The 24,123-nt window shown below is 38.7% G+C and overlaps 1 protein-coding gene across 8 annotated transcripts; it reads left to right on the top strand.

Annotated features, from left to right (window-relative positions):
- Positions 1-26: 26 nt before the first annotated feature.
- Positions 27-24,123, top strand: RNF170 (ring finger protein 170). 8 transcript variants are annotated; one of them, XM_032676123.1, is made up of 8 exons: positions 27-71; positions 2,635-2,692; positions 9,356-9,499; positions 14,333-14,408; positions 15,738-15,846; positions 16,915-16,988; positions 19,228-19,332; positions 20,839-24,123. In XM_032676123.1, exons 3-8 carry the CDS (start codon positions 9,363-9,365, stop codon positions 21,106-21,108), a joined length of 771 nt encoding a protein of 256 aa, XP_032532014.1. In that variant the 5' UTR covers positions 27-71; positions 2,635-2,692; positions 9,356-9,362; the 3' UTR covers positions 21,109-24,123. The 8 variants fall into 8 exon arrangements, with proteins under 8 accessions (XP_032532014.1, XP_032532016.1, XP_032532015.1 ...); XM_032676124.1 differs by having other exon boundaries at positions 53-71; positions 2,635-2,721; XM_032676125.1 differs by lacking the exon at positions 2,635-2,692 and having other exon boundaries at positions 32-71.

Raw genomic sequence — 24,123 nt, 5'->3', positions numbered from 1 at the left:
GCGCGACCCGGCGGCGGCGGCGGCGGCGAGCGGGGCGGGGCCGGGCCGGGCCGGCGGCGAGCGGAGCTGAGGTACCGCGGGGGGCTGCGGGGCCCGCCGGCCGCCCCCTGCACCCGGCCGGGGCACCGGCGGGACGGAGAGGGGGGCGCGGCCCACTCCCCTCCGCTGCGGGCCCGCCGCGGCACCTCGTGCGCCGCCAACAGGGCTGCGGGAGGAGGGCTCCGCGCCCTTCCCTCCCCCCGGCTGTGTGTGCGCGCCCTCGGCTGCGGGCGCGGAGGAGCTGGTTGGGACAGGGTCCGGCGGGGCTGGGAGCGTGGGCTTGTGAGGGTGCTGCACCCACAGCGTCCTCCTGTGAGCGTGCTGTGGCTTGGCGTGTGGGTGGAGCGGCCCCTACGAGGTTTTATTCTCTTTCTGGAGCAGGAAATGACCCTGCACCCACGGAGGTTCTCCTGTTAGTGAAAGGGGCAGCCTCTGCAAGGTTTTCCTCTCTTCTTGTAGTCGAAAGCAGCTTTGCACCCACAGACATCAGACATTCTCCTTTTAGTATCTAGTGTGGCTTGGCTTGAGGAAGGAGTGGCCTCTACGAGGTTTTCCTCTCTTTTTTGGAGTAGATGTTGACTTTCAACAGAACTTGGCTCTAGTAAAAATTAAAGAAGAGAAAAGCTTCTAGTATCTGAAGGGAGCCTACAGGGAAGCTGGAAAGGGACTCTTCATCAGGAACTGTAGTGATAGGACAAGGAGCAATGGGTACAAACTGAAAGAGGGGAAATTTAGGTAAGATATCAGGAAGAAATATTTTGCTGTAAGTGTGGTGAGACAGTGGAACCGATTGCCCAAGGAGGCTGTGAGTGTCCCAACCCTGGGGGTGTTCAAGGCCAGGTTGGATAAGGCCTTGAGCAACCTGGTCTAGTGAGAGGTGTCCCTGCTCATGACAGAGAGGGTTGGGACTAGGTCGTCTTTAAGGTCCCTTCCAACCCTTAACATTCTAATATTCTATGCTTAGCACTAGCTCCAAATGGTGACTGGGAAGAATTTCTTCACAGAAGGAGTGATTAGACATTGGAATGGGCTGCCCAGGGAGATGGTGGAGTCACCGCCCCTGGAGGTGTTTAAGGAAAGACTGGACATGGCACTCAGTACCACAGTCTGGTTGACACGGTGGAGTTTGGTCATAGGTTGGGCTTGATGATCTCAGAGGTCTTTTCCAACCTAATTGATTCTGTGTGGTTCTTCAGGTAGTTCAGTTAATTTTTAATCTCAAAAACAAGGGGTCTGTCTGTGGCCAGAGAGCTCCTGCTTCCTGACTGTGCCCTGGCCAGAGGGGCTCTCCACTTTGCTGTGAAGGGGTCACCTGAAGAGTTTGAGAAACTCTTTCTCAGTAGTCAGTTAAATTCTGGCCCATCTGAAGTTTGCAATGACATCATGACATCATGATAAGTTCTGCAGTTCCCTAATCAGTTAACAACTGGCCTGACATGCAACAACATGGAGTACCAGGCACAGTGCACTGATAACAGCTGAGAATTGGATAAGCAGCCAAGAAAGGAAGGGTTGCAAATGTAGAAGCTGCCGCTTTTTCTCTGTTTCTCAGAGTTCTTCCATTAAATAAATTAGTAGCGTGGACAAAATCTGAGTGCTCCCTTTTTGTCAGCCTATTTTGAGCTAAAATATATTGTAGAAGCCATGAAAACTTTCAAGTCTTCCCACTAAAGTACCATCTGACTGATCTCATTGTATAACATGCTGTTTAAGTTATAAATCGAATCTGTCTGCGTTTAAAGGTAGCTTTCACGTTTGGGAATGAGTTTTAAAGTCTTAGAAAGCTGCACAACTATAACATTCCATTATAAGTTTTAATGTGTGCTTTGAGCAATATGCTTGGTACTTTTGACAAACAGTGATTACACAGGTATTTTTCATTAAGGTTTTCTGCCACATCTTCCTCTAGATCCCGTTTCCCACTGCTTTGCTTGTTGCCATGAGGTGTAGCTTGTATTTTGTTGACACAATCAAATACAGTAATTCTTTTTTGTCTTGCTGTCTATTTTACATGTGAGGTTGTATATGCCAGTGTTGCTTTCTACGATAAGGAATTCTTGGGCACTTTTCCTGGAAGAGATTTGAAGCCTCTACATTCTTAGCTGAAGTATTACCATATTTCAGTAAACATTATTATAATTAAGTGACAATATTTTCTTCTTCTTCCTGCCTGATCAGGGAAGTCAGATATCCAAAATGAAGGCATTGTCAGGCTCTTCCTCATGCTCCTGTGTGCATATGGATTTAGGTCCACCCTCTGGTTTGTTTACAACTCTATACCTTTTGGTATGTTTTAGCCTTAAAAAGCAGTGCAAGACTTTGTTGGGAATCATTTTAACAGGTCATGCATCACCCAGACAGATACTCAAAGTAGTAATGCTATACAGGCCATTGAATTTGTCTTTTTGCTTCAAGCCATCTATGTGGTTTCAAGCTCATGAGAAAAATATTTAGAGACTTTTTGTTTTCTCAATAGAATTTCCCTTACTGCATTGCATCTGGAATTTGTGTCTGCATTATTTTTAACTTGCAAAGCATGATTCCATCAGCAAAATTGAATATCTCTTTTTTTCTTCTTTTTTCTTTTCTCTTCAGGAAAAAATGTGCCTCAGAGACTTCTGACCTCAGACCTTGCAGAGACCTGCTTTACCAGGCAAGTGCCTCAGTTGGTCACTTCTTAAGGTAGACTGAACAAAACCATTATTTGCCTTCTGAAATAGCTCTTACCCTCTTTTGGCAAGACTCTTTAGGCTGTTTCCTTTCTCTTTTGCAAAGAGCATGCATGCACATGAATGTACAGTCCTGAAAGCAAAGATGGTTCACGGTGAAGATGTAACTGAATATTATATTCAGCTGAGTGTGACTATAATTTCATTGTACCAGTCCAGCTGATTTGTAACTCATAACAATCATGCATTAACATACTGCATGAAATCCTAGTAGGATGATCCCAAGTCAGTTTTAGCAATCTTCTCACAGAATGTATCTTCTGCTATATGTTGCTATATTTGATTTTTTTTTTTTTTAATTTCCCTTAGTAAATGTGCCCTTTGGATTTCTCCTCCTGATTTTTAAAGTGTATGGAGATACTTAATATTAGAGATTGTTGAGTATGCTTTATTCAAATAAGACTGTGCTCACAAAAATGAAAAGCTAATAAATTCTCTTTCCTTAGAACCGTTTCTTTGGAGTACACAATCCATCATTTCCATTGTTTCTGGTTTATAGTGCTATATTTGCTTACATCGCTATTTGGAAGTCCAACTTCAGTACACTGAAGAGCCTGTATAACATGTATCATCTCAGGATTTAGATGATCTAGGATTTGGGCCAGTAAACTCATAGAGTCTTCAATACTTTTGCTGTTAGTCATGATTATTTCATACCTGCTGTTGTTAACTCTTTCTGAATGCAGTCTGGGCGTGTCTTTGAACTCTTATAGAAAGAGAGCATAAATAACTGTAAGATCCAGTTTGCTGGGTCAAATCCATTCACAAAGTCCCATTCTCAACCACATGCAGTGGCCATGACCTGTTACTAACCTGAAGCAGAAAGTAATTGGATAACATCTGATGGGAGAGATCTCAATTATTGCCCTACATATAAGAATTTGTCTTTATTGTGGGAACTTTTGTCTATTTTTCTCTGAAATGAAATATGCTAAATTCATGCCTTAGATATTTCAATATAAGCTAATATGTGTTCAGGAGGTGGATTACAGAACATGCTCTGTTTTAGTATGTTTAAATTCTTCAAAGTTGATTCATGTTATCTAAAACAGGCCAATCTTATTAGAAACATGTTGATACAAATTAAGCTAATTTTTTATTTGTTTGTTTCTCATACCATGGAAGCAAATTTTGAGGATTTAAAGCCTTTTTGTTCTTGAGAAAGTGTGACTCACAATATTTTACTAGTTGGAGATGAATTATCTTCTCCTGGAAAACACATGATCTCTACAAATTAAGCAGCATTTTTAAGGGGCAGGGATGATGCTTTTGCTAATAAAAGACAACAAAATGGCAAAAGGAATTGCAAGTTCTGATTTGCACAATAGTCCACCTTCACGATCTTAATTTTTTCAAGTACTGATGGTGGCTGCCAGTACTGCATCAAGAGGAAGACACTCAAAATAAAACTGAAATAAGTGAAAAAACCCCAAATCCCATTGTTCCATCCCGTTCACTCCCAGCCCGTCCCCAGAAGGACATATTGTTATAGAGGTTACTTTTCTGATTTTGAGCAAATTGTACCATACCCTCAAAGCCAATACAGTGAAGTTAATATTGTGTAGGTTAATAAAGTTAATAACTTGTATCTCACAGCAGTATTGCTTGTGTGTTACCTCATTGTTAATTTCTCGGACATCAAGAGAGCCTCTTATTTCTTTTTCGCTACACTTGCACATTCCTTTGGTAGTGGGTTCTAAAACTCTCTGTGTGTTTTTGAGAGTATATTAGCATTTGGTACTCCCCTGATAAACTTGGAAAAGTTCGAATCCTTCAGAAAACTCTGGGAATACTGTCACTTTGGATAGCTGACAACAGGTATTTAACATATCGTGGTACACACTGTATGGTTTTAATTTCTTTATGAGCCGTAGCATGGGATATCATAGCTGTGCTGTCTGCTGAACATTGAAAATTTTAATAATACTTTTCAAATCTGTAAAATTAAGAACTAATACATCCACACTAGTGCACGTCCTCATGCTCTGACATTTCCATGGGAGCTGTATGAGTTTCCAAGAATGAAAGACATTGTACTTGGGGTATTGCTTACAATGGTTCTCCTTTTTTTGCTTAAACCTGCATGCACTGTTCATACATAACCACAGAGGGGAAAAAATGTAACTTTTGAAAGGTATGTAGATTCTTATTTGGAATGTAACTAAATTAATGTTACGTTGTGTCAGTGATCACTCAGTTTGATAGTAGACAAGATGGTTTTCTGTTCAGAGGGTTAGTTTCTGGCAGTTTTTTGCAAACAAAACTGCGTGATTTTGCAAACAGCAAATTACATTCCTTTCTATTGCCAAGCATTTTGTGGGCAGTTCAGTCTGAGGTTGTTTACATTCTGTAGCTATCAGGAATCCTAATGCAGATAAACCTGATCCCAGTCTACTTACTGTGCTGCAATGTCAAGCTGTAACTTAGCTATCCCAAGTGGAATGGAGGAGTAATTCCTTGTCTTTTTTTCTCTTTCTATATTGTTTCACTTCAAGCAAGTGCCAATAATCTGAGGATAAGATGAAATAAAACTGAAAATTAAGTTTTAGGCCTCTTTATTGCTGTTTTTAAATGTAGGAAAAAGGCCCAACATTTTTGTCAGTTTTTTAAACTTTGCAAGTGATACTTTTAACATTCTGAAGTTGATTGTACGAATTCCAGTTCTGATGTGAGTATTGTTGGATGTGGCTTGGTTTTCGTCACCTAATTGGAACACAGGGCAGAATTGAGCTTTCATTTAAGAAAGCCATCCTTGTTAAATGGCTAAAAAGAGAAAAAGTCTTAAGTATAACCAATATATGGTTTTTATTGAATTAGTATATACCTATAGTATGTAGGTTTTTACGGAATTTAGTATAAACCACATCAACTTGCTCTTAAATTGTATCAGATTATTAGCAGTTACTATTTTAGGAGTGATTAGATATCTGTGATAAAGTCTGATTCTGGAAGTCTTCTCTGACATACAGCCTTTATGAATGCTGGTTGGCTCTGAAGACTGAAGCATGTTCATTACATTATTTAAGAATTAAATCACCCATATCTTGCTTATTTAGTTGTACCACCTGAAAGAGCACCTCTGCTAAACACAAGCACTACGAGGCAAGATTCCTCAGCAGCTATTTTAGTACTGTTACCTAGCCTACCACACATGCAAGCTGCTGCAGACGTCTTCATGGACTGTTGTGGTTGCACCTTAAAAAACATAAACTGCAAGCATGCAGTTCTAGATATTTTGTTTGAAAACATTCAAAACGAACTTGAAATCAGAAAATTCCTTCCTCCTTCAGGCAGACATTTTCTTCCAATAGTTTGTTTTAACGTTGTTTTCCTTGTAGCCACTGCTTTTTGAACATGCTAACTCAGAGATAATGGGAAGAGGAGGAGATTGTTACTGTCTCTACTGAGGCTTGAATTCAGAGAAAGTATGTATTGGTCTTTTGAACTGATGCCCTTCTGTTTGTAGTTCCTAGTCTGCACAATTCACATCAGCTCTCCTGTGCAATGATCTGATTCAGAAAAAGCACTAGAGATAATGAGGAAAATATGCTCAGCACTTGTTGGCTGTCCAGAAGCAGCAAGTAAGTTAAAATATGAACAAAATGAGCCTTTAGCATCGATAGCTTGTCTTCTCTAGAATTCAGTGATAGAAGCAGCTGGGAGTGAGACCGAGGCAGGGATTCCGCTCCGGCCTCTGCACATCTTTGCAGTGTTGATACACAAGTGAAGAGGAAGTGTCTGAGGGAGTGGCGTCTTATGCAGCGAGAAAGACTTTGCAAGAATTCCAGTTGGACACTATGTTTGTGTGAAAATGGCTCTTGTAAAATCATATATGTAGCAAAGTGAAGGGGCGAAGTAGATACAAATAACTGGTTTTACCTGCAAGAAGGAAGAGAAGGTGAGGATCTGTGTGTTTCTTTTTCGGGTTCTGCTGTTAACTTTTGCACTGTAGTTTGGTATTTCAAGAAAAGTGCATGAGCAGAAATGAAGGCAAGCAGATGTAGTGAGTACTATTAATGGTAGGCAGATAAGGATTAAGAGTGTTGTTGCAAGGAATATACAGAGAGGGAGAGAGAGAGCTCCAGGGTGGATGTCTCGAAGGCTGTTCAGGGAAACTGAGTTAAGTTAGTGTGATATTGACAATACATATGTTGGTTTCAAAGTGCACCAAGCAAAGGAAACCTTTCAGGTCCTAGCTAAGTCATCTGTATCTCTGCCATGGTGTGCATTTCTGGGAAAAAAAAAAAAAAAAAAGAAAAATTTTTCATACTTCATGGGATGTAGTTGTTCTTGGCATGTTGGTCTGTTCTAACAGAACTAATGCAAGACAATGGAGGGATTAACACATACCAGTTCCCTGGCATTTACTTCTGATTTTGTTCTGAGTGGTCAACTCAGAAATTACAATGTGACACTGTAAAAATTAGTGGAGTGGTGATGGTGCTTAAGAGAGAAAACTTAAGAGAGAAAATATAAGAACTGAAGACACTAGAATGCACAGTTGTGGAAAATGACTGTCCCAGAATGGTGTATTGTAAGAGAGAGAATCCTCTTCAGGATTGGATGTGCAAAGAAATTAAGTATGCAGCTTGGGAATGCTGAGCTGGGGAGGCATCACATCACACCTACTGGTACAGATCCTCAGCACCAGGGAATTGCTGCTCAGAAAACTGACACAATATCTCCTTGTAGTTAAAGCCTCATGGCTTTAACTATAGGAATATAATTGTGTAATTAGCTATGCAGAGAAATGCTGTAACTCCTCATATAGGCTCATGTTCCCATGTAAGACCTTTCCACAAAGATCTGGTCTTTTATTCATTAGTATATACGAAACTTGTCTTAATACTGACCTACTTCAAACACACCTGTTGGTGAGTCACTGGTGTTCCACCTTTGGGAGAAGTTACTCTTTCCAAATACTAAATGACATTTCAGTAGTTAGACTATGACACAGTTGCTTATGGAAAGCTGTAATTAGCAAAAACTTATTACTGTAGCTACAGAAATAATAGTCTCAGTTCAGACTTGGACGCTTACGATAACTTAGTTTATTGTTTCACTTCATATATGCTTCATTATTCCATTTTCGTTTTCACAGTGAAAACCTAAAAATATGACAATTAAAGGAATCTCCTCTTCATTCTCTATGAGTTTGCTCTGCTCTTATGGTACTTTATTATGCTTTATTATGCACTTACCCTTTTTAACAATGCTGTTAGAATGTATCAGCTTTTCTTGTGTTGCTGCTACAGAGGGCAGCCCCCACAAACTTAAGGAAGCGTGGAAAAAAAGCTCCACTGCTCATACTAGAGAAAATCTGAAGGGTGAGGCTAGCTGTCTTATGGAAAAGATGACACTTTCATATTAGCCATTGACTGGCATGTTGAAGTATTGCCAGGGTAGTCATTCCAGGTATCCACTAAAATCCTGATGACTTGTTATTTCATTTCAGTTTTGCAATTAATTCAGGGCCAGAGGGTGTCTGGCGATGTTTGCTACACAGCAAAGTTTAAATTAAAAAATGACACATGGGCCGTGAAGTGTAGAGAAACACTGATGAAAGCTTTCAAGCTTAAGGCAAACACACTGGACTGGGAAACAGAGCAAATGATACCTGTCTTACCTGCCTTCAGAAACTGATACTGGGATTTGATGTCAGCTCCATATGAAAAATGCTTCAACTGTGTATGGATATAGCTTCAGTATGACTTTTTATGTCATTTACCCTTCTGATTTCATAATATTCACAGCTGTTGTTTATTTCACTGTGATTGCAACAGGAATGATGTAGCAGTGTGTTGGAAACTTATTTTATTTTGCAGGTCTCCAGCTGTAGGTTAGTGATGTAGGTTAATAAATGTTAGCATTTGCCAGTCATTCTGATGGCTACATATGTGAAAATTAATATAAAACAAATGAGTCTGATAGGAAAGCCTGATAATGCTCTTTTTTTTTGAGTTCTCCACATCTTTCCAGCTGAAGAATAGTAAAGCACAGATAAGACAAAGTGTAATATGCATTGGGTGATTCCTGTATATGCAAATGGGCATTAAACACTAAAAACAAATAAACCCCAAGTGTCCTTTTTTCTTTATTCACTAAGTAGTGAAAATTAGGTTTCTGTGTTGGTGTAGCCTAGCAGGAATTATGTGATGTGTAATAACTAAAATGCTTGATAATGCAGAGTCATTATAAATTTTTTAAATAAACTCTCCTTAGAATATGTCTGATTCAGTTATGACCTATCCCTATGCAATTTATTTTGTAAAGATTTCCAGGTAAACTGAGAGTTTTTTGGTTTTGTTTTGGTTTTTTTTTAAATCTTTAAATCACAACACAGTCATTTAAGATCTGTTTGCTACTGCACAAGACCTCTACAGCAAGCTCAGTGTTAAGTAAAAATAGATCCATTCCTTCTTCCTTTACAGTTTTTCCCCCAGCAATGACTATTCTGTCGTTTCAGGAATTTGTTTGTATATGAATAGATGAGTATATGTATTGTCTGTAACTATGCTTAAAATGTATGTGTGCACACATATGTCTTAATATTTATGTATATGTATGTATTTCTTTTTACATTTTAGAGCTGTGATGGCCAGTCACCAAGCAGAAGTTCAGAGTTTGAAGCTAGATAATGATTCAGTTATAGAAGGAATAAGTGACCAGGTACTGGTGGCAGTTGTGCTCAGTTTCACTTTCATTGCTGCTCTGGTATATACGCTTTTAAGGTGAGAATATGTTGACAGGAATTAATCAGCATACCTGCATTTATAAAATTCTAACTTTCTCGACAAATTTTTGCAATGGTACATAAAAACTGTGACTTTTTGACATTAAGGAAGTGTTTGTTTGATCGCTTACTCTCTTTCATGGTTTAACTCACGGTTAGAATGAAATGATGCATTTCTCAAAAGTGGAGTTTAACTCTTCCTTATCTTCAGATGATCAAACTGAATAGTGTTCATCATTTCTTAAAACTGAAAGTGGCTGAATTCACTGTCCGTATGGCTGCTGTGTCATGTTTGGTTACAAAGTACAGATTTGTCAACAGGGACTCCAAAATTAAAGTGGGGTGTAATCCTGCAATGTATGTTCTAGATACAGTCTCCTTCCAAAAAAAAAAAAGAAGCCAAACCCAAAAACTTCAAACTCAAACAAATTGACTAATTTGTTTATAGATGAATATGCTGTTAGAACAGTGGACTTTAATATGCTTTTCATAAATCAAAACGCTAAATTCAGAATTCAATAACTCTTAATGGTCAAGTCGTCAAAGCCTATTTTCATTTCAGAGTTTTTCTTTGCAATCTAGCAAATATCTTAGCCTATGTACTTTGGGAAAATGAGTCTGAGCTTCAGATTGGCTTCTTTTCGTTTTTATGGATGTCTGTAGACTTTTGAAAACAGAATAGTTTTCACAACCAAGAGAACTCAATTTTAGTGACACATTGTTGTTATGAAATTTACTGAGGAGGATGTGGCCATAGGAGAAATATTAGAGGGGTAGGAGTTGCTTGAGAGCAGCCTACAAAAGAAACTAGAAGTGGGAAGGCTTGATTGGACTGCAAGGCAGTGCTGCTGTTCAGGACCAGGAGACCACAAAGGAATCTTAAGAGAAACATATTCTCTTCACCTTGCCTTTTTTTCCCAAAACTGTTCCAGTTACTCAGATTGCTTCAAGATGGCCTATTTTAACTCTGCTCTCTAATGACTTCTCTATCCATTATGTTGGCATTTTTGGCATTTGTGACTTGAATTGTCTTTAGTTTAAAAATTAAGTTTAAAATATTAAAAAAGCAACGCTTTGTTTTTGAACTTTATTAAGTTAGGAACATGAAAAAAGAAGAGAGGGTCAGCAGTGGGCAAGAGTAGCAGGAGTTCAGTCAGAACTGGAGTTCAGGGAGGCGATACATGAATGATGAAAGGTTACTTGGAGAGGGAGATAAGGGCTAATTACTAACTACCTCTGCAGTGTAATGACCTAGTTAAAAGGTTTGTCTGTGGATCCTGCTACATACTTCAATGGTTTATTTTCTGGAGGGGCAAACAAACTCAGACACAAAGCTTCCAGTCTGGAAGCTTGTTTACTTCTGCATTGTATGAGTCTTGTCCAGTGACAGGACTCGAGGAAATTGCCTGAAGCTGAGTCAGGGAAGGTTTAGATTAGGTACCAGGAAAAGGTTTTTCACCCAGAGGGTGGTTGGGCACTGGAACAGGCTCCCCAGGGCAGTGGTCCCAGCACCAAACCTGACAGAGTTCAAGAAGCACTCTCAGGCACAGGGCCAGAGGTTGGACTTGATGATCGTCGTGGGTCCCTTCCAGCTCATTATGTGCTATGATTCTGTAATGACTGACAGTCTTACCAGCATCCTCTTACCTCTCTGCTCTACCTTCTGGTACTTTCTGAAATTGCCTGTATTCAGCAGCACTTTTTCTCTACCTCCTTTGTGTTGTCACCATCAAAATCTGCACAGTATGGTAGAAAAGCTGTACAGTAAAAAAGCTATAGTACTTTTAATTTGTTTATCACAAAGTGGGGAAGAAGAAGGGTATTTACTTCTTCTTATCTTGTTATCTTAGGCATACAATGGTCTGTGTGATCCTTATACTGTGTCTATTAGCCCAGTCTCTTTGCCACCCATATTTCTGTACACGACATCTGAAGTACTTAAGTTGGGTAGGAACAGGTCCCAGGTAAGAATACATGAAAGAATGCTTAGGGTAATGAGCAGTTGCAGGAACAGAATAAAAAGGGAAAGTAGGTAAGTACCTGTTGCAGTAGGTCTTAGGAGGCAGAGGTGGAATATGGAAAGAACTGTTAAGGGATATGGTTACTGTACTTGTTTCCTGCTCTGAGAACTCAATGAAACATCACATCAAGGCATGAGCCAAAGGTGTTCATGCTTCTGGCAGAGAAACTTACTAGCCATAATTAAATGTGTACCAAATTGCAGATGTTTAATTCAGATACTATATGATAGTTTTGTAAAGCCTGTATGTTTTTGAATTATGAATTTTGATAAAATGAAGCCAGATTTCTTTCCATCATCTTTAAAACCGGTGAGTAGGTTGTCACATTACAAGTGAGATTGTAAAAATTCAGACTAGTCAACAAATTGAGAGAGAGAGACAAGGGAGACTTACCCTTTAATTCCCCACTAGGGATTTCCTGTTTGTCCCAGATGACTTACCTACTCCATGTTTATGGATCTGCAGGTTTAGACCTTTTAACTCATTTTTCTATCCCATCATATGGTTTGATTATAAGATGAAGTCAATATTTTCAGCAGAAGTGAGATCTTAATCCTTGAAAATTAACAGTGGCCATCACTGCACAGTGATGCACCAGTCCCCATAAGTACTGTCCCTAACTTTCCTTGTGTGACACTGCACACTGTATGAGTAGGCAGCCTTCCTCCTTCCAATAATAGTAGTTCTGTGGGGCCCTCTGTGGTACATAATACAATCTTTCCACATCATGGGACTTTTTTCCTCAAGTTTTGGAGTACCAGCACTCCGCAGTGGGGAAGTAAAAAGCCCTTGCATCTAACTTCATTTCTTTCTGGCTTGTGTTTGGTAATACCTTTAGTTACATAGCAGCGTACTGGTTTTCATTTATTTAATTTATCTTCTCACTCTAAATACATGACAGGAGTTATGAGTTTGATGTGTCTCGAGCTGTGCCTGTACCTTCCTGAATATTGCACAGTGTTTTGCTACCTCATCATCTTATGCATAAGTGACAGTATATGCTATACCTCTACAGCTGTACAAATGCTCTCATCTACTCAGCACAGCATGTGATACCAGGGTAAAGTCATATAAATTAACATTTTAGCAGCAAATTTGCGATTAGTTGTTTGTGGAGAAATCAGATTAAACTGGCTTTTAATTCACACCTTCTACTCGTGTGTGAATTGAATTGAATTTCCATATATATCAAAAGTTCTGGCAAACTGAATGTTTGTAGCATCTAAAGAAGAAAATACTTTTATACATATAACATGTATGACAGATAACATCCACAAAATCTGACTCATGAAAACCCAGGGTGGGTAAGAGGAGTTTAGAGGGTGATAGAGCCTTCCCTTTATATAACTTTCATACATGTCACCCACATTAATGTTAAATACATTCACTCTTTACAGGTAGCCTTGAAGGTATTAGTATGAAAAATATGGGGCTTGTCTATTCCTCCTTGAAGAAAGAATGAAGTAGATAAAATGTTAAACATAGCAGTAATGCAGTATTGTGATTGCCCACATTAAATGAAGGAAAATATTGCAGAAACTCCTAGAGCCATTGAGGAAATGATGTGACAGAACTGTGACCAAAAAATGTCCTAAAAATTCAGCCAGTCCAGCCCTCATCTTTTACAGAGGATCAGCTTGCCTAGATATCACTGGAAGCATTGCAGCATGTTGGTTTTTTTTAACTTCTAGTCAAGGATAGATCACAATATCCTGAAGTAATCTTCTCTTGTTTTGTACACTTAGTGGTTAGAAATGCTTTTCCATGAGCCTTAGATAACTGTGGGAAATAATTGCTCATATCTATGGAATGAAAGCCTTATCCTGTCCCCTTTTCTCTCCATGAACAGTTCTCTATATAAACTGACATTTCTTCTTTCTTTAGTGTTTAAAAAATGTGGGCAGTAGTTCTTATTCTCTTCTGAACTTCCTCCATCTTCTCTATATGTTTTTATGCATTTAGCACAAAATGGAGAACAGAATCCAGCTGAGACCTCAACAGTGATGAGCAGAATGTACCACCATTGAAATCCATATGAATAAATAAAGCGTAAAAATTGTTGTCAGCATATTTTTTTAATTCCAATTCAGTTCCCATTGTGCTTTTGAATTTCAAATTTGTAATATATCCATCCTCCTTTCTTCAGTGAGTCCCTTCCCTATGATTCCTCTTGGCATCTCCAACCTGTCGTTTTCTTGCCTGTAGAGTCTTTCTTTTTAAAAAAAGAGTGATTTTAAAAGAATGATTTCTTTTTATATCCAGTCTGCTGATAGTTACATAAATTGAACATTCTAAATCTAAGAGTTTGTCTACCCTTTCTTATGTAAATGTTATGTAGCAGATAAAATTGAAATAGTTAGGAGATTTCAACTCTATAACTTAGGCAGTAAGTGAAAAACTAATAAATCTATGAGTAAACCAACAAGTAAAAAACTAGCAGTGGAGACATAATTGAAAATTATTTCTGCATGTTTAATATAAAAGCTTTCAAGCAACTTCAGTTTTTGTAGGTTTATGGTTTAATTGTTTTTCAGATTCAGATCCAGTTTTAACAGGATTTAATGATTGATTATGGAGTCTGTCTGAAAAATCTGGCTGCTATACAGCTTTAAATGTCCAAAGTAACTTTAAGATCCAGAATAAATGTCCTGTTTCCTTAATTATTTGTGTACTTCCTTTAAAATCCTTTAAAGCAGGAAAGAATGATTTTTTTTTTGCCCTTTGTTCGAGTTTCATATTTTTTTCCAATGACTTATTTTTCAGCGTCGGGTCGCAGTGGGTTTTTTTATTGCTTGTGTTTCCTTTCACAGAAATGAACATCAGAACATACATCCAGAAAATCAAGAGCTAGTGCGAGCTCTTCGTCAGCAGCTTCAAACGGAGCAGGTGCTGTGCTGAACGTTGCCATCATTCTGCTCTCTGATGTGGGGTAGTGTAGACTTCTCTGAGCTTCTGGAAGAAGCTGGTTATAGAAGCTTACTTACTGTACAGCATCTTTGAAATTCATCAAGTAATGAGATAACATAGGCTTTTTTAATTAAAAAGCTGGTTCTTTCTCTCAAACGAGTTTTTGCCACAAGGTGGAGTATGTTGGATGACGCTGTGTGCTTTCCTGCAGTGCTCCTGGGAACTTAGTGGTAAAGGAAAGGAAATCTGGAGTACAGTTGCCGAGGCAGGAGAGGGGTTAGATGTTTAGACTGATAAAACAGTGTGTAGCAGAACAATGGCGCAGCAGCAAGAGCCAGGCAACAAAGAGTGACAGAAACTTTTTTACCAAAGCCTTTAGTAACAGGATAGGGGGCAATGGTTTTAAACTGAAAGAAGATAGGTTTAGGTGGGACATAAGGGAGAAATTCTTTAGTCTGGGGGTGGTGAGGCACTGGAACAGGTTGCCCAAAGAAGTTATGGATGCCCCATCCCTGGCAGTGTTCAAGGCAAGGTTGGACATGGCATGAAGCAACCTAGTCTAATGAAAGGTGTCCCTGCCCCTGGCAGAAGGGTTGGAACTGGGTGATCTTTAAAGGTCCTTCCAGTTCAGACCATTCCCTGATTCTATGACTGCATCTAGTTCTGACAGGTAGAGTCTAGGCCAAGTTACTGGAAATTTCTGAGTACCAGCCCCAGAGTGAAAAAGCCATTCCTCTGGAGAATGTTGAGTCTTTCACTGTGATACTTCTTGAAATAATGACAGTGCATATTTATGGGGAAGACAAATACAGCAAAATGAGGAGAAAAACTGTTTCATGACAGTGACTTACACGAGCTGGTGTCTGTGCTTGGGCTTGAAAACACTAAATGCTGCAGCTGGTAAGCAGCACAGTTCAGTTAACCGGTTCTGGACAGATCTACTGTCTAGGATAATGAAATAACAATATAGATCTGAGGTTGTTATTCATGCTTCAGCATATCTAGCCTAACTCAGTGTGAAGAACCAAGGAGGTTCTTTCTTTGTGGTCTTCAACCGTGAAGCACACACTTATGTAACAGATGAAGGGAAAATAATGGGCTGGTCACAAGAAGAACTTGCTTAGTGAATCAGTGCATTTAAGTGTGTTTGATTTTTGCGTTCAAATATATTTCTCCTTCATTTCACATAGCTCTGTGTGTTTGACTTGTAGTAAATGAGTGCTAATTTATTGTTATTATTTTAAACCCGGTAGACTTACATAAAAATAGTATCTCTTAACACTTTGCATTTCTCTGCTGTTCCTGCAGGATGCCTCTGCTGGTGACCGACATCGCTTTTATACAGACATGTCCTGTCCAGTCTGTTTGCAACAGGCTACATTTCCTATAGAAACAAACTGCGGGCATCTCTTCTGTGGTAAGCAAGAAAAACTCCCAAGTTGCAAAGATGAAACCAGAACAGGAATACAAACTTTTGGCACAAGTACAGCCCCCCTAATTCAAAGCTTTGTTTGCTTTTAACTGGCTTTTAGTCTGCATTAGAAATAGTTTTTTTTTTTATAAATAGATGAGAAAACACATTTGTTAATAAACAGTCACTTTGAGAGTGTGCTTCACTTTTTTTTCTATGCTATCAGGACTTCAAATGTGGTTAATTCTAAAGTGTCAAAGAGTATAATTTTTTTCCATTGCAGTAAAAAACTGAAGAGACTGAAAAACATTTGGAAATGTGCTATTTAGGAAAACTGGTTTAGAAAGAGTAAAACATTCTGCTTGATATTATTTTTATCTCAGAGAATATTTTTTTTCTTGGAAGTCCTGAAGAATTAAGACCAAGTTCACAATGATTAAAGTGTTTGCCTTTTTGTTTGTTGGGTTTTTTTTTTTTTTTTTGTGGCCTTGCTATTCAAATTTATATGTAAACATCCTACACAGCATTTTGCTTCCTCTCCTTCAGGTTCCCAGTAGGATTCTTTCACGGCATTCATCTAGTTTTATGGAGCATATAGTGCATACCATGCCTAGTTGTTTAAATGAAAAAATGTACAAGTTTGGAGAACAGTTAAAGTACTCACATTTTGATATATTTCTTCATCTGTTGAAACTCTGGTGATACAGCCAAGTTTTTAGGATAAACTTTACGCCTCCTGACATTTTTGTGACTTCTACATTTTGAACTGGCAAAAATTTTAATTATCTGTTTCTTAATGACTAAAAAGTTTGCTTTGTTTTCAGGAAGTAATACCTTAAAATTAATGATTCATATGAATCCTGTTCAGGATTTTTCTCATTAATAGCATTGAATTTGAATATGTTGGTTCTTGGCACCTTCAGTGAATGCTGTATACAAAATTACGTAAGAAAATGTAGATTTAACCCAACTGCTTATACACTTCTGTTGTTTTCCTTGGTGTGCAACGTATTGTTTCAGGCAATGGGGTTTTTCAACTCAGAAGTTTAAATGTCTGTGACTTGCTTTCATCAGGTTCCTGCATTATTGCCTACTGGAGGTATGGCTCATGGCTCGGTGCCATCCGTTGTCCGATCTGCAGGCAGACGGTAATATTTTAAGAAATTGTGAACCTGACAATTTGGCTATCTAGTACAGCTTGCCTCAAGGCACTTACATGTGAACCTCAGTAGTGAGGCTGACAGATGAAGAAGTCTGAGAAGCTGACTTAATAGAGAGATATGTAAGACATCAATAGCGGACACTCAGTTTTTCTGAACTTTTTGCTTTGCCAAATGGCTCAAAAAATACAGATTGTTCCTGCAGCTCAAATATAAGTAAATAGCGCTGATAAGTCAGACATTTTTCTGTAAAAGAGTATTTGAAAACAGAAAATTGTGAGATTTTAACTATGATCCTTTCGTGCTTTCCGTTTGAGATCTAATAAAACTTCTTTACCAGAACTTGCATCTGAAAGGCCTGGCTGTTCTGGAAGACTGCCAGTAGGCAGTACACTACTGGTTTCTGAGAAGTACCCTCTCCCTTCCTTCTCTCCCTACCAAAAAAACCTATCCATGTCAATTTCTTATTTTGTCCCTATTTTTGGCTTGTATGTATTATTAATTTGAGCTCTGTAGAGCAAGCATTAACTTACTTCCTACGCGACTTACTTACAATGTCAGTTTGAAATATGTTCCTGCAACTCATTAACTCTTTCTTAGGATCTCTTGAGTCTCTGATAGTGTATGTTTTAACAAAAGTACATCTTTATTTTATCAGTGCACAAACTACAAAGCTACTAACCTGTGATGAATTGTAAAACTTGCTTCTTGCCTTACCCCTCCATTGTATCCTGCTTTGATTGTGTTTTTCAGCAGGACAAATGACTGTAAGAACACAGATGAAGGAAAGAATAATAGGTATGACTGGAGGAAGAAGGTGTAGGTTTAGAGTGTAGCCAGTGAGGAAAAAGACACAAAAGCTAAAAGTGAGGAAGGGGGAAAGTGATTTTTTTAGTGTCTTTCCTTACATCTATATTCATTTACCTTCCTCTGAGCAACAGATAAATTAGGTGGTACTGCTTGCTTGGTTATGTATTCATTCTCACCCTGATTTATAAATGAAGAGGGGAAGTATGTACACATGAACAACATGAGTCATACAGAAGGTTTGTGGCAGGACTAGGAGTTGAATGTAGATCTGCTCATGCTGTCATTTGCTAAACGTGACTGCCACACAGATTCAAGATATATGTGAATATTGTGGCAGTTTGGGGCACCACAATACAAGAAGGATATGAAGCTGTTAGAGGGTGTCCAAAGGAGGGCAATGAAGATGGTGAAGGGCCTTGAGGGGAAGCCTTGTGAGGGGCAGCTGAGGGCACTTGGTGTGTTCAGCTGGAGAAGAGGAAACTGAGGGGAAACCTCATTGCAGTTACAACTTCCTTGTGAGGGGAAGAGGAGGGACAGACACTGATCTCTGCTGTGTGGTGACCAGTGACAGGAGTTGAAGGAATGGCTGAAGTTATGTCAGGGGAGGTTTAGGCTGGATATTAGGAAGAGGTTCTTCCCCCAGAGGGTGGTTGGGCACTGAACAAGCTCCCCAGGGCAGTGGTCACAGCACCAAGCCTGGCAGAGTTCAAGAAGGGTTTGGATGATACTCTCAGGCACATGGTGTGACTCCTGGGGATGGGCCTGTGCAGGGCTGAGTAGGACTTGTGATACTGTGATTCTGTGAATATGACCTTCCATATTGCTCTATGTTTTCATGAAAGTTAACCCAAGAACAGAGCAGAATTCTCTGTGCTTACTGAAGAGCTGTTCATTTATTATTCTGTATTATTCTCCTTCATCTTGGTGTGAATACCCATATACAAAAGTATAAGTTTTGCTGCTTGTTTGTTGGCATGCAAGGCCATTCTAACGATAGAAGAAGAAAGGCCTCATTGATTGCTTTATTTGATTTTCAGTTTAAGAAACAAAATTAAATTAATTTGGTAAATTGACTTTGTTCTCATAATCATCTGTCCCACTTATGAAACATAAAGCATTTAGGTGTTTAGAAAAAATATCTGTAAGCCTCTTTTGAAAGGAAGGTTCTTGGGGTTTTTTTTTTTTTACAATCTCTTTAAAAATTAATATTCTGTAAAGAACTGTAAGCAATTAGTTAAAACTTAATAGCACTATCCATTTTAGTTTATTTAGTTTCAGTTTATTCTCCTATTAAATATTACTAAACCAAAGTTTGTTCTGTGTAGTTAACTGAAGATGACTGTTCTCATTTATGGTTCACAATGTCTGCATTTAAAAAACAGTTGCACCTGTAACTTAACCTCCCTCTTGTGCCTAGGTAACGTTGTTTCTGCCACTCTTTGGTGAAGATCAGCAGGGTGCAAACCAAGTGTTTCAAGATGTTAGTGATTACAATCGGAGATTCTCTGGACAGCCCAGATCTGTAAGTTTTGGATAAATTTGGGTGGAGGTCAGTGGTTTTAGGAGAGATTAAAAGCACTTTTTTATGATTTTTTCCCCCCTTCCTTTTTTGTTTTGCCCTGGAATATGGATTTTCTCTTCATGATGCCTGGGTCTCAGGCAAGTTTTTTTTTTAGGAAATTCACATTTATATAGTTAGGTCAAACCCAAGACCTCAAAGTTTATTTATTTGTGATTTGTGGAAATGTACGGAAACTTGCATTTTTGTTGTGAGTGAGAACTGCTAGTAAGCCTTGAGTTCCCTGGTCATGTGTTGAGCTGCTTTTTAGGTATGAGTCATTATTTTGAAAGGATCAATAATTATTAAAAATACTTACTGAAACACGACCTGCAAGTAACAATATTCATTTGATTGATCTCTTTACATTGATTAGAAAAGGTTCTACTCTGCACCTTTCTTCTTCAGATTTCAAGCTGTATGCTGTCTTGACTTTTTAATTTTCCTCATAGATTATACTGCAGTCTTTATTCTCCTCTCTGAGTGATGAAAACAGGATTTTTCTTTTCCTATAAACAGCTAAACAGTACCGCAAACTTTTGAATGTCAGCCTTGTGAGCCTGTCTTCTGTGTGTGTGCTGATTCGCAAGGTGAAACACACACGCACACGTACTAGTGACTCCCTGCTTGTCTTCATTTGTCCATTGGATTTGGATATAGTGAGAAAACATCAGCAAGAAAAATTTACAGTCCAAAGAGACAGAAGAAGGAGGGTTTTTTTTTCATGTTCTAAACCACAAAGCAGTTATGCTTTTGATCCAGAATAGTTTGAGACTACCTTTCAGACTCCATTAGACCTCTCTGTGGGCTTTGTGTCTAGTCCCCAGTAACCCGTCTGAGAGCTCATCAGAAGTCTGCACTAGAGCCCTAATTAGACTAGATAAATTGTCTTTGATTTATACACAGTGTTTTGCCTTAACCACACACAAAATTCCTTTCTCGAAAACCTTTTCAGCCTTGGCAATAACTCATTTTAATGGAGTTTAATGGCCCTGTGTAGAAGCTGTGTGCAGTAGAAAGGAACAGGTTTAAAAAAAATGTAAAAGTTCACTCCTTTTTTCTCTTCACAACAAAAGCCCAAATATTTTCTACTGAGCAGTCCCTCACTAATGTGTCAGAATCATAGCAGAAAAATAGAAAGGAGGCAGGAGTGGATTAATTTAAAGGTTCTTTAGTATATTTGTTTTCCTCCAGTAGTCACTGCTTTTCCTTTGTAGCAGATACCAATGTATTTCCTAGCGATGTATGTTTTATATTATACAATAACACAGTTTGACTATTTATTAAAAGCATATATATTCCAAATCTGCCGTATTACCCCACGAAACTAAATCGTTAAGTCTCGTCTAACTGGTTTTTGTTTTAATTGCTATAAACTAAAAGTTTCTAATCTGTAATGTAGTAATAGAAACTTCAATTGAGCGTGGATGTGTTGCTAAAGCCAGATATTAACTTTTGATTTCTTTACAGATTATGGAAAGAATTATGGATCTGCCCACTTTACTGCGACATGCTTTCAGGGAGATGTTTTCTGTTGGGGGCCTCTTCTGGATGTTTCGCATCAGAATATTCCTCTGCTTAATTGGAGCCTTGCTCTACCTGGCTTCACCTCTGGATTTTCTTCCTGAAGCGCTCTTCGGAATTCTGGGTTTCTTGGATGATTTCTTTGTCATTTTTCTTCTGCTGATATACATCTCTATCATGTACCGAGAAGTGGTGACACAGCGTCTGAACAGATGAAATGGACGAAAATGGCCCAAAAGCAGAGGCAGTTGTGGAATGTTTTTTAAAAAGAGAACCGTAATGTAAGTATGATATGGCAAGGTGCCTGTGTACAATTTTAGTAGTAACAGTTTCTTAGCTGGTTGGCTCATGTAAGTATGAAGGGTTGATATGTGGTGATGCTTAACTGGAATCTTTAATTTGTGCGTTACATATGCTTCATAAGGAGGAGATTAGTTTTATTGTGTTGTAATAAACTACCTTCATCTACTTCCACCTGATGAACAGCTGTATCTAATCAAAGCAGGAAACACCTTTTTGGTGTGTTGTGGTTTGTGAAAATACAATTCTAGTAAAGGACTTCAAACAGTAAGTCCATTTGAGTGATCTAAACAAATGTAAGAAAATTCAGAAATTCTTCACAGTACAGTTGTCATGGCTAAATTGTTTGATGTCTTACTGTTGTGGGCTAGAGTTTTTTGAAATAAAAGTAGCTTTGTGTGTCTCTGTGGAAGAAGAAACCCAAAGACCGCATTACAATTATCACCCTGCAGTTTGCTGTTGTCCAGATGCTTCACAAAAGCAAGGGTGACACCTCAGTGTTGCTTGAACTGCAGTGTGTACAGTTGCATGCAATTCATACCATTTTGGTTCTGTATTTGGGTGTGTACACAAGGTTTCTGATCTACATTTTCTTTTTTGGTTGGTTGACTTGGATGTGGATAGAAGGGGTTCTGAATTACCTTGAAAAATATCTGTGATAAGGGACCACAAAAAAATCCTGGAAATGTTTTTAAAAATACCAGGGTATTAATCATCCCTAAAACTGATCTTTTTTTTTTTTTTCATGTTGAATTTGAGCACAGGCTATCATAGTAATTTGAAAATACTTTCACTTTAAGCAGGGAACGCCACTAGAAAGGTCCATGATGTGACAGATCAATGTATTTTTTAGCTAGAAAAATGATGATTGCAATTTTATTTTAACTTCCTGAGTACTTGAAAGACAGTGAATTGACAGATGATTCTTAGCATGTTTACATATATGAGATGAGACTTACAATGAAAGGGACCTTTTCACAATTTCAGTGTTTTCCCCATGCAGGTGCCTTTCCACAGTTTCTAGCACTTAGGCATGTGCAGGAAGATGATAGAGCTGGAACCTGATGTGTCAGTGGTTGGAGGTGGAGATTGTCCTTCAGTATCAGTGTTTTAAATGACATCCATTTAAAACAAAATTCTCTGATTCTTCATTTGAAAATTTACTTTTGAAAATCCAAAGACATTTTACAAATTAACTGGAAAGCTAAATTTTTCTTTATTGCTGTTTGTTAGAGATGGGCAAGAAGAGAAAAGGGAAGTGCAACAAGGGTAGGAGGAGGACAGCTAGACAGAAAATTACATTTTTGGAAGCAAGTGCTGTTGGCTTTTGCAATCTCACTGTTCTTGGTTGAGCTTCTTGGTTGAGCTTTTCCCATTTTGTTGGCACTGCTAATGTATGGTGATGGTTTAGTGGCTACCTCAGTTAAAAGTCATTAAAGTATTATTGAGTAAGCATGGGATATTTATAAGCTGTTAGGTACATTTACAAAGCAAGATAGTGGTTTAGGATGTTAGGTAAGACAAGATTTCACAGTTTTGCTGAAAGTATTGTTTTGGGGTTTTTTTTGTTTTCCCGAGAAATCCAGCTGAGGGCAAACTCCAAAAATTTATTTTTAATTGAGTAAATTTAACGCCCCCTTTTCTCCTGGAGTTTAACTTGTAGGTCTGTTTAGAGAAGAGTGTGAACTGCTGTTGTACAATAACTGGAGTCCATTCACAGAATCTGTTGATCTAGTATCTCCTCCATACTTTTACCCTATGATTGTGTTTATCATTTTCCCGTGGTTTTCTAAATCCAGAGTGGATATAGATGCACATGAACCTACTTACTGATTTGTGTTCTTTGAGCTTCTCAATCCCACATGCTACTGTGAAGTTCATGCAGAAATATGCATCCAGTCTGAGGGGTCTGCTCCTGAAGAGCAGACCTTCTGGCGTACCTGAAATCATACACAAACCACATCTGAATGCCTATATGAAGTTTCCCCATGTTCCTTTTCTTCAGTACATTTCTGATGGCCAGAAAGGTTTCACTCAGAGGCTTCTGCTTACTTTTGAATATTGGGTAACATTGTAAGCTTAAATTCAACACATTAAATGCTTGACAGAATTAGGACCATCCTTGTTTTTCACCAACACGCGTGCTTGCTTGTGGATACTCTTTTTTTGGTCCTGCAAGCTGGTGACAAGCAGTATTATGACTTGCTCAGGCCTTTTTGTGTAATGTGAAGATGCATCTGTCCTGCAGCGTCTGGCTGCTGCTCCTTTACACAAATCTGAAATAGCTGTAAATTAGCTCTCTTGGGCACTTAGCTTGAACTGAACCTAAGCTCTAGAGCTCCCAAGAAGCTGAAGATTAAAACATGAGCGTGTGTTATTCCTGAACTGTGTGCTGCCAAGTTGTTCTGGCAGCAATGTTAAAGGTAAGGGCTAGAGCTGAGCCCTGGCTTCAGGCTGTGAAGAAAATATGTGTTGCTGTGTGCTTGGTTTTGTCTCCTGGGATGGGGTAGGCATGTCACTGGGGGGGGGGAATTAAAAAATGGAAAACTATATCAGGAAGAGGTACGGAGATAAAATACAGTCCTTAAAAGATGACAGTGTCACCAAAAAACTTTGTGAAATACGTGATTGTTCCAGCAATATTAACAAGGAGGAAAACAGAAGTTATATTTAATAGCTCTTACACAGTAACTTGTAGCATCTTGAGGCCTAATGGTCATCGCTGTACAGAGCGATCCGTTTCTGTGCTGTTCGTGTGCCACACCAGTGATGTCTGTGAGGACCAGGCAGAACGGTGTGGTTTGGGGATACAATTTTGCTGTAAGTTTCATAGAACTGTAGCAGTATGTTACACTAGATTTTTAAGACAAAAGGATATAAAACTACTTGTTGTTACTTTTAATGATAATAAATTGCTGTTAAAGTAAGAGA

The sequence above is a fragment of the Chiroxiphia lanceolata genome, chromosome Z (assembly GCF_009829145.1).
Source record: "Chiroxiphia lanceolata isolate bChiLan1 chromosome Z, bChiLan1.pri, whole genome shotgun sequence".
Classification (NCBI taxonomy): domain Eukaryota; kingdom Metazoa; phylum Chordata; class Aves; order Passeriformes; family Pipridae; genus Chiroxiphia; species Chiroxiphia lanceolata.
This window is presented reverse-complemented; position numbering and strand designations above follow the sequence as displayed.

Excerpts from the sequence above, each read along its gene's own strand:
- RNF170 (XM_032676122.1), top strand. The coding sequence starts at position 6,315 with ATGCTCAGCACTTGTTGGCTGTCCAGAAGCAGCAA. Across the intron at positions 9,500-14,332 it reads CTGGTATATACGCTTTTAAG|AAATGAACATCAGAACATAC; the intron begins GTGAGAATATGT and ends TTCCTTTCACAG. Across the intron at positions 14,409-15,737 it reads AGCAGCTTCAAACGGAGCAG|GATGCCTCTGCTGGTGACCG; the intron begins GTGCTGTGCTGA and ends CTGTTCCTGCAG.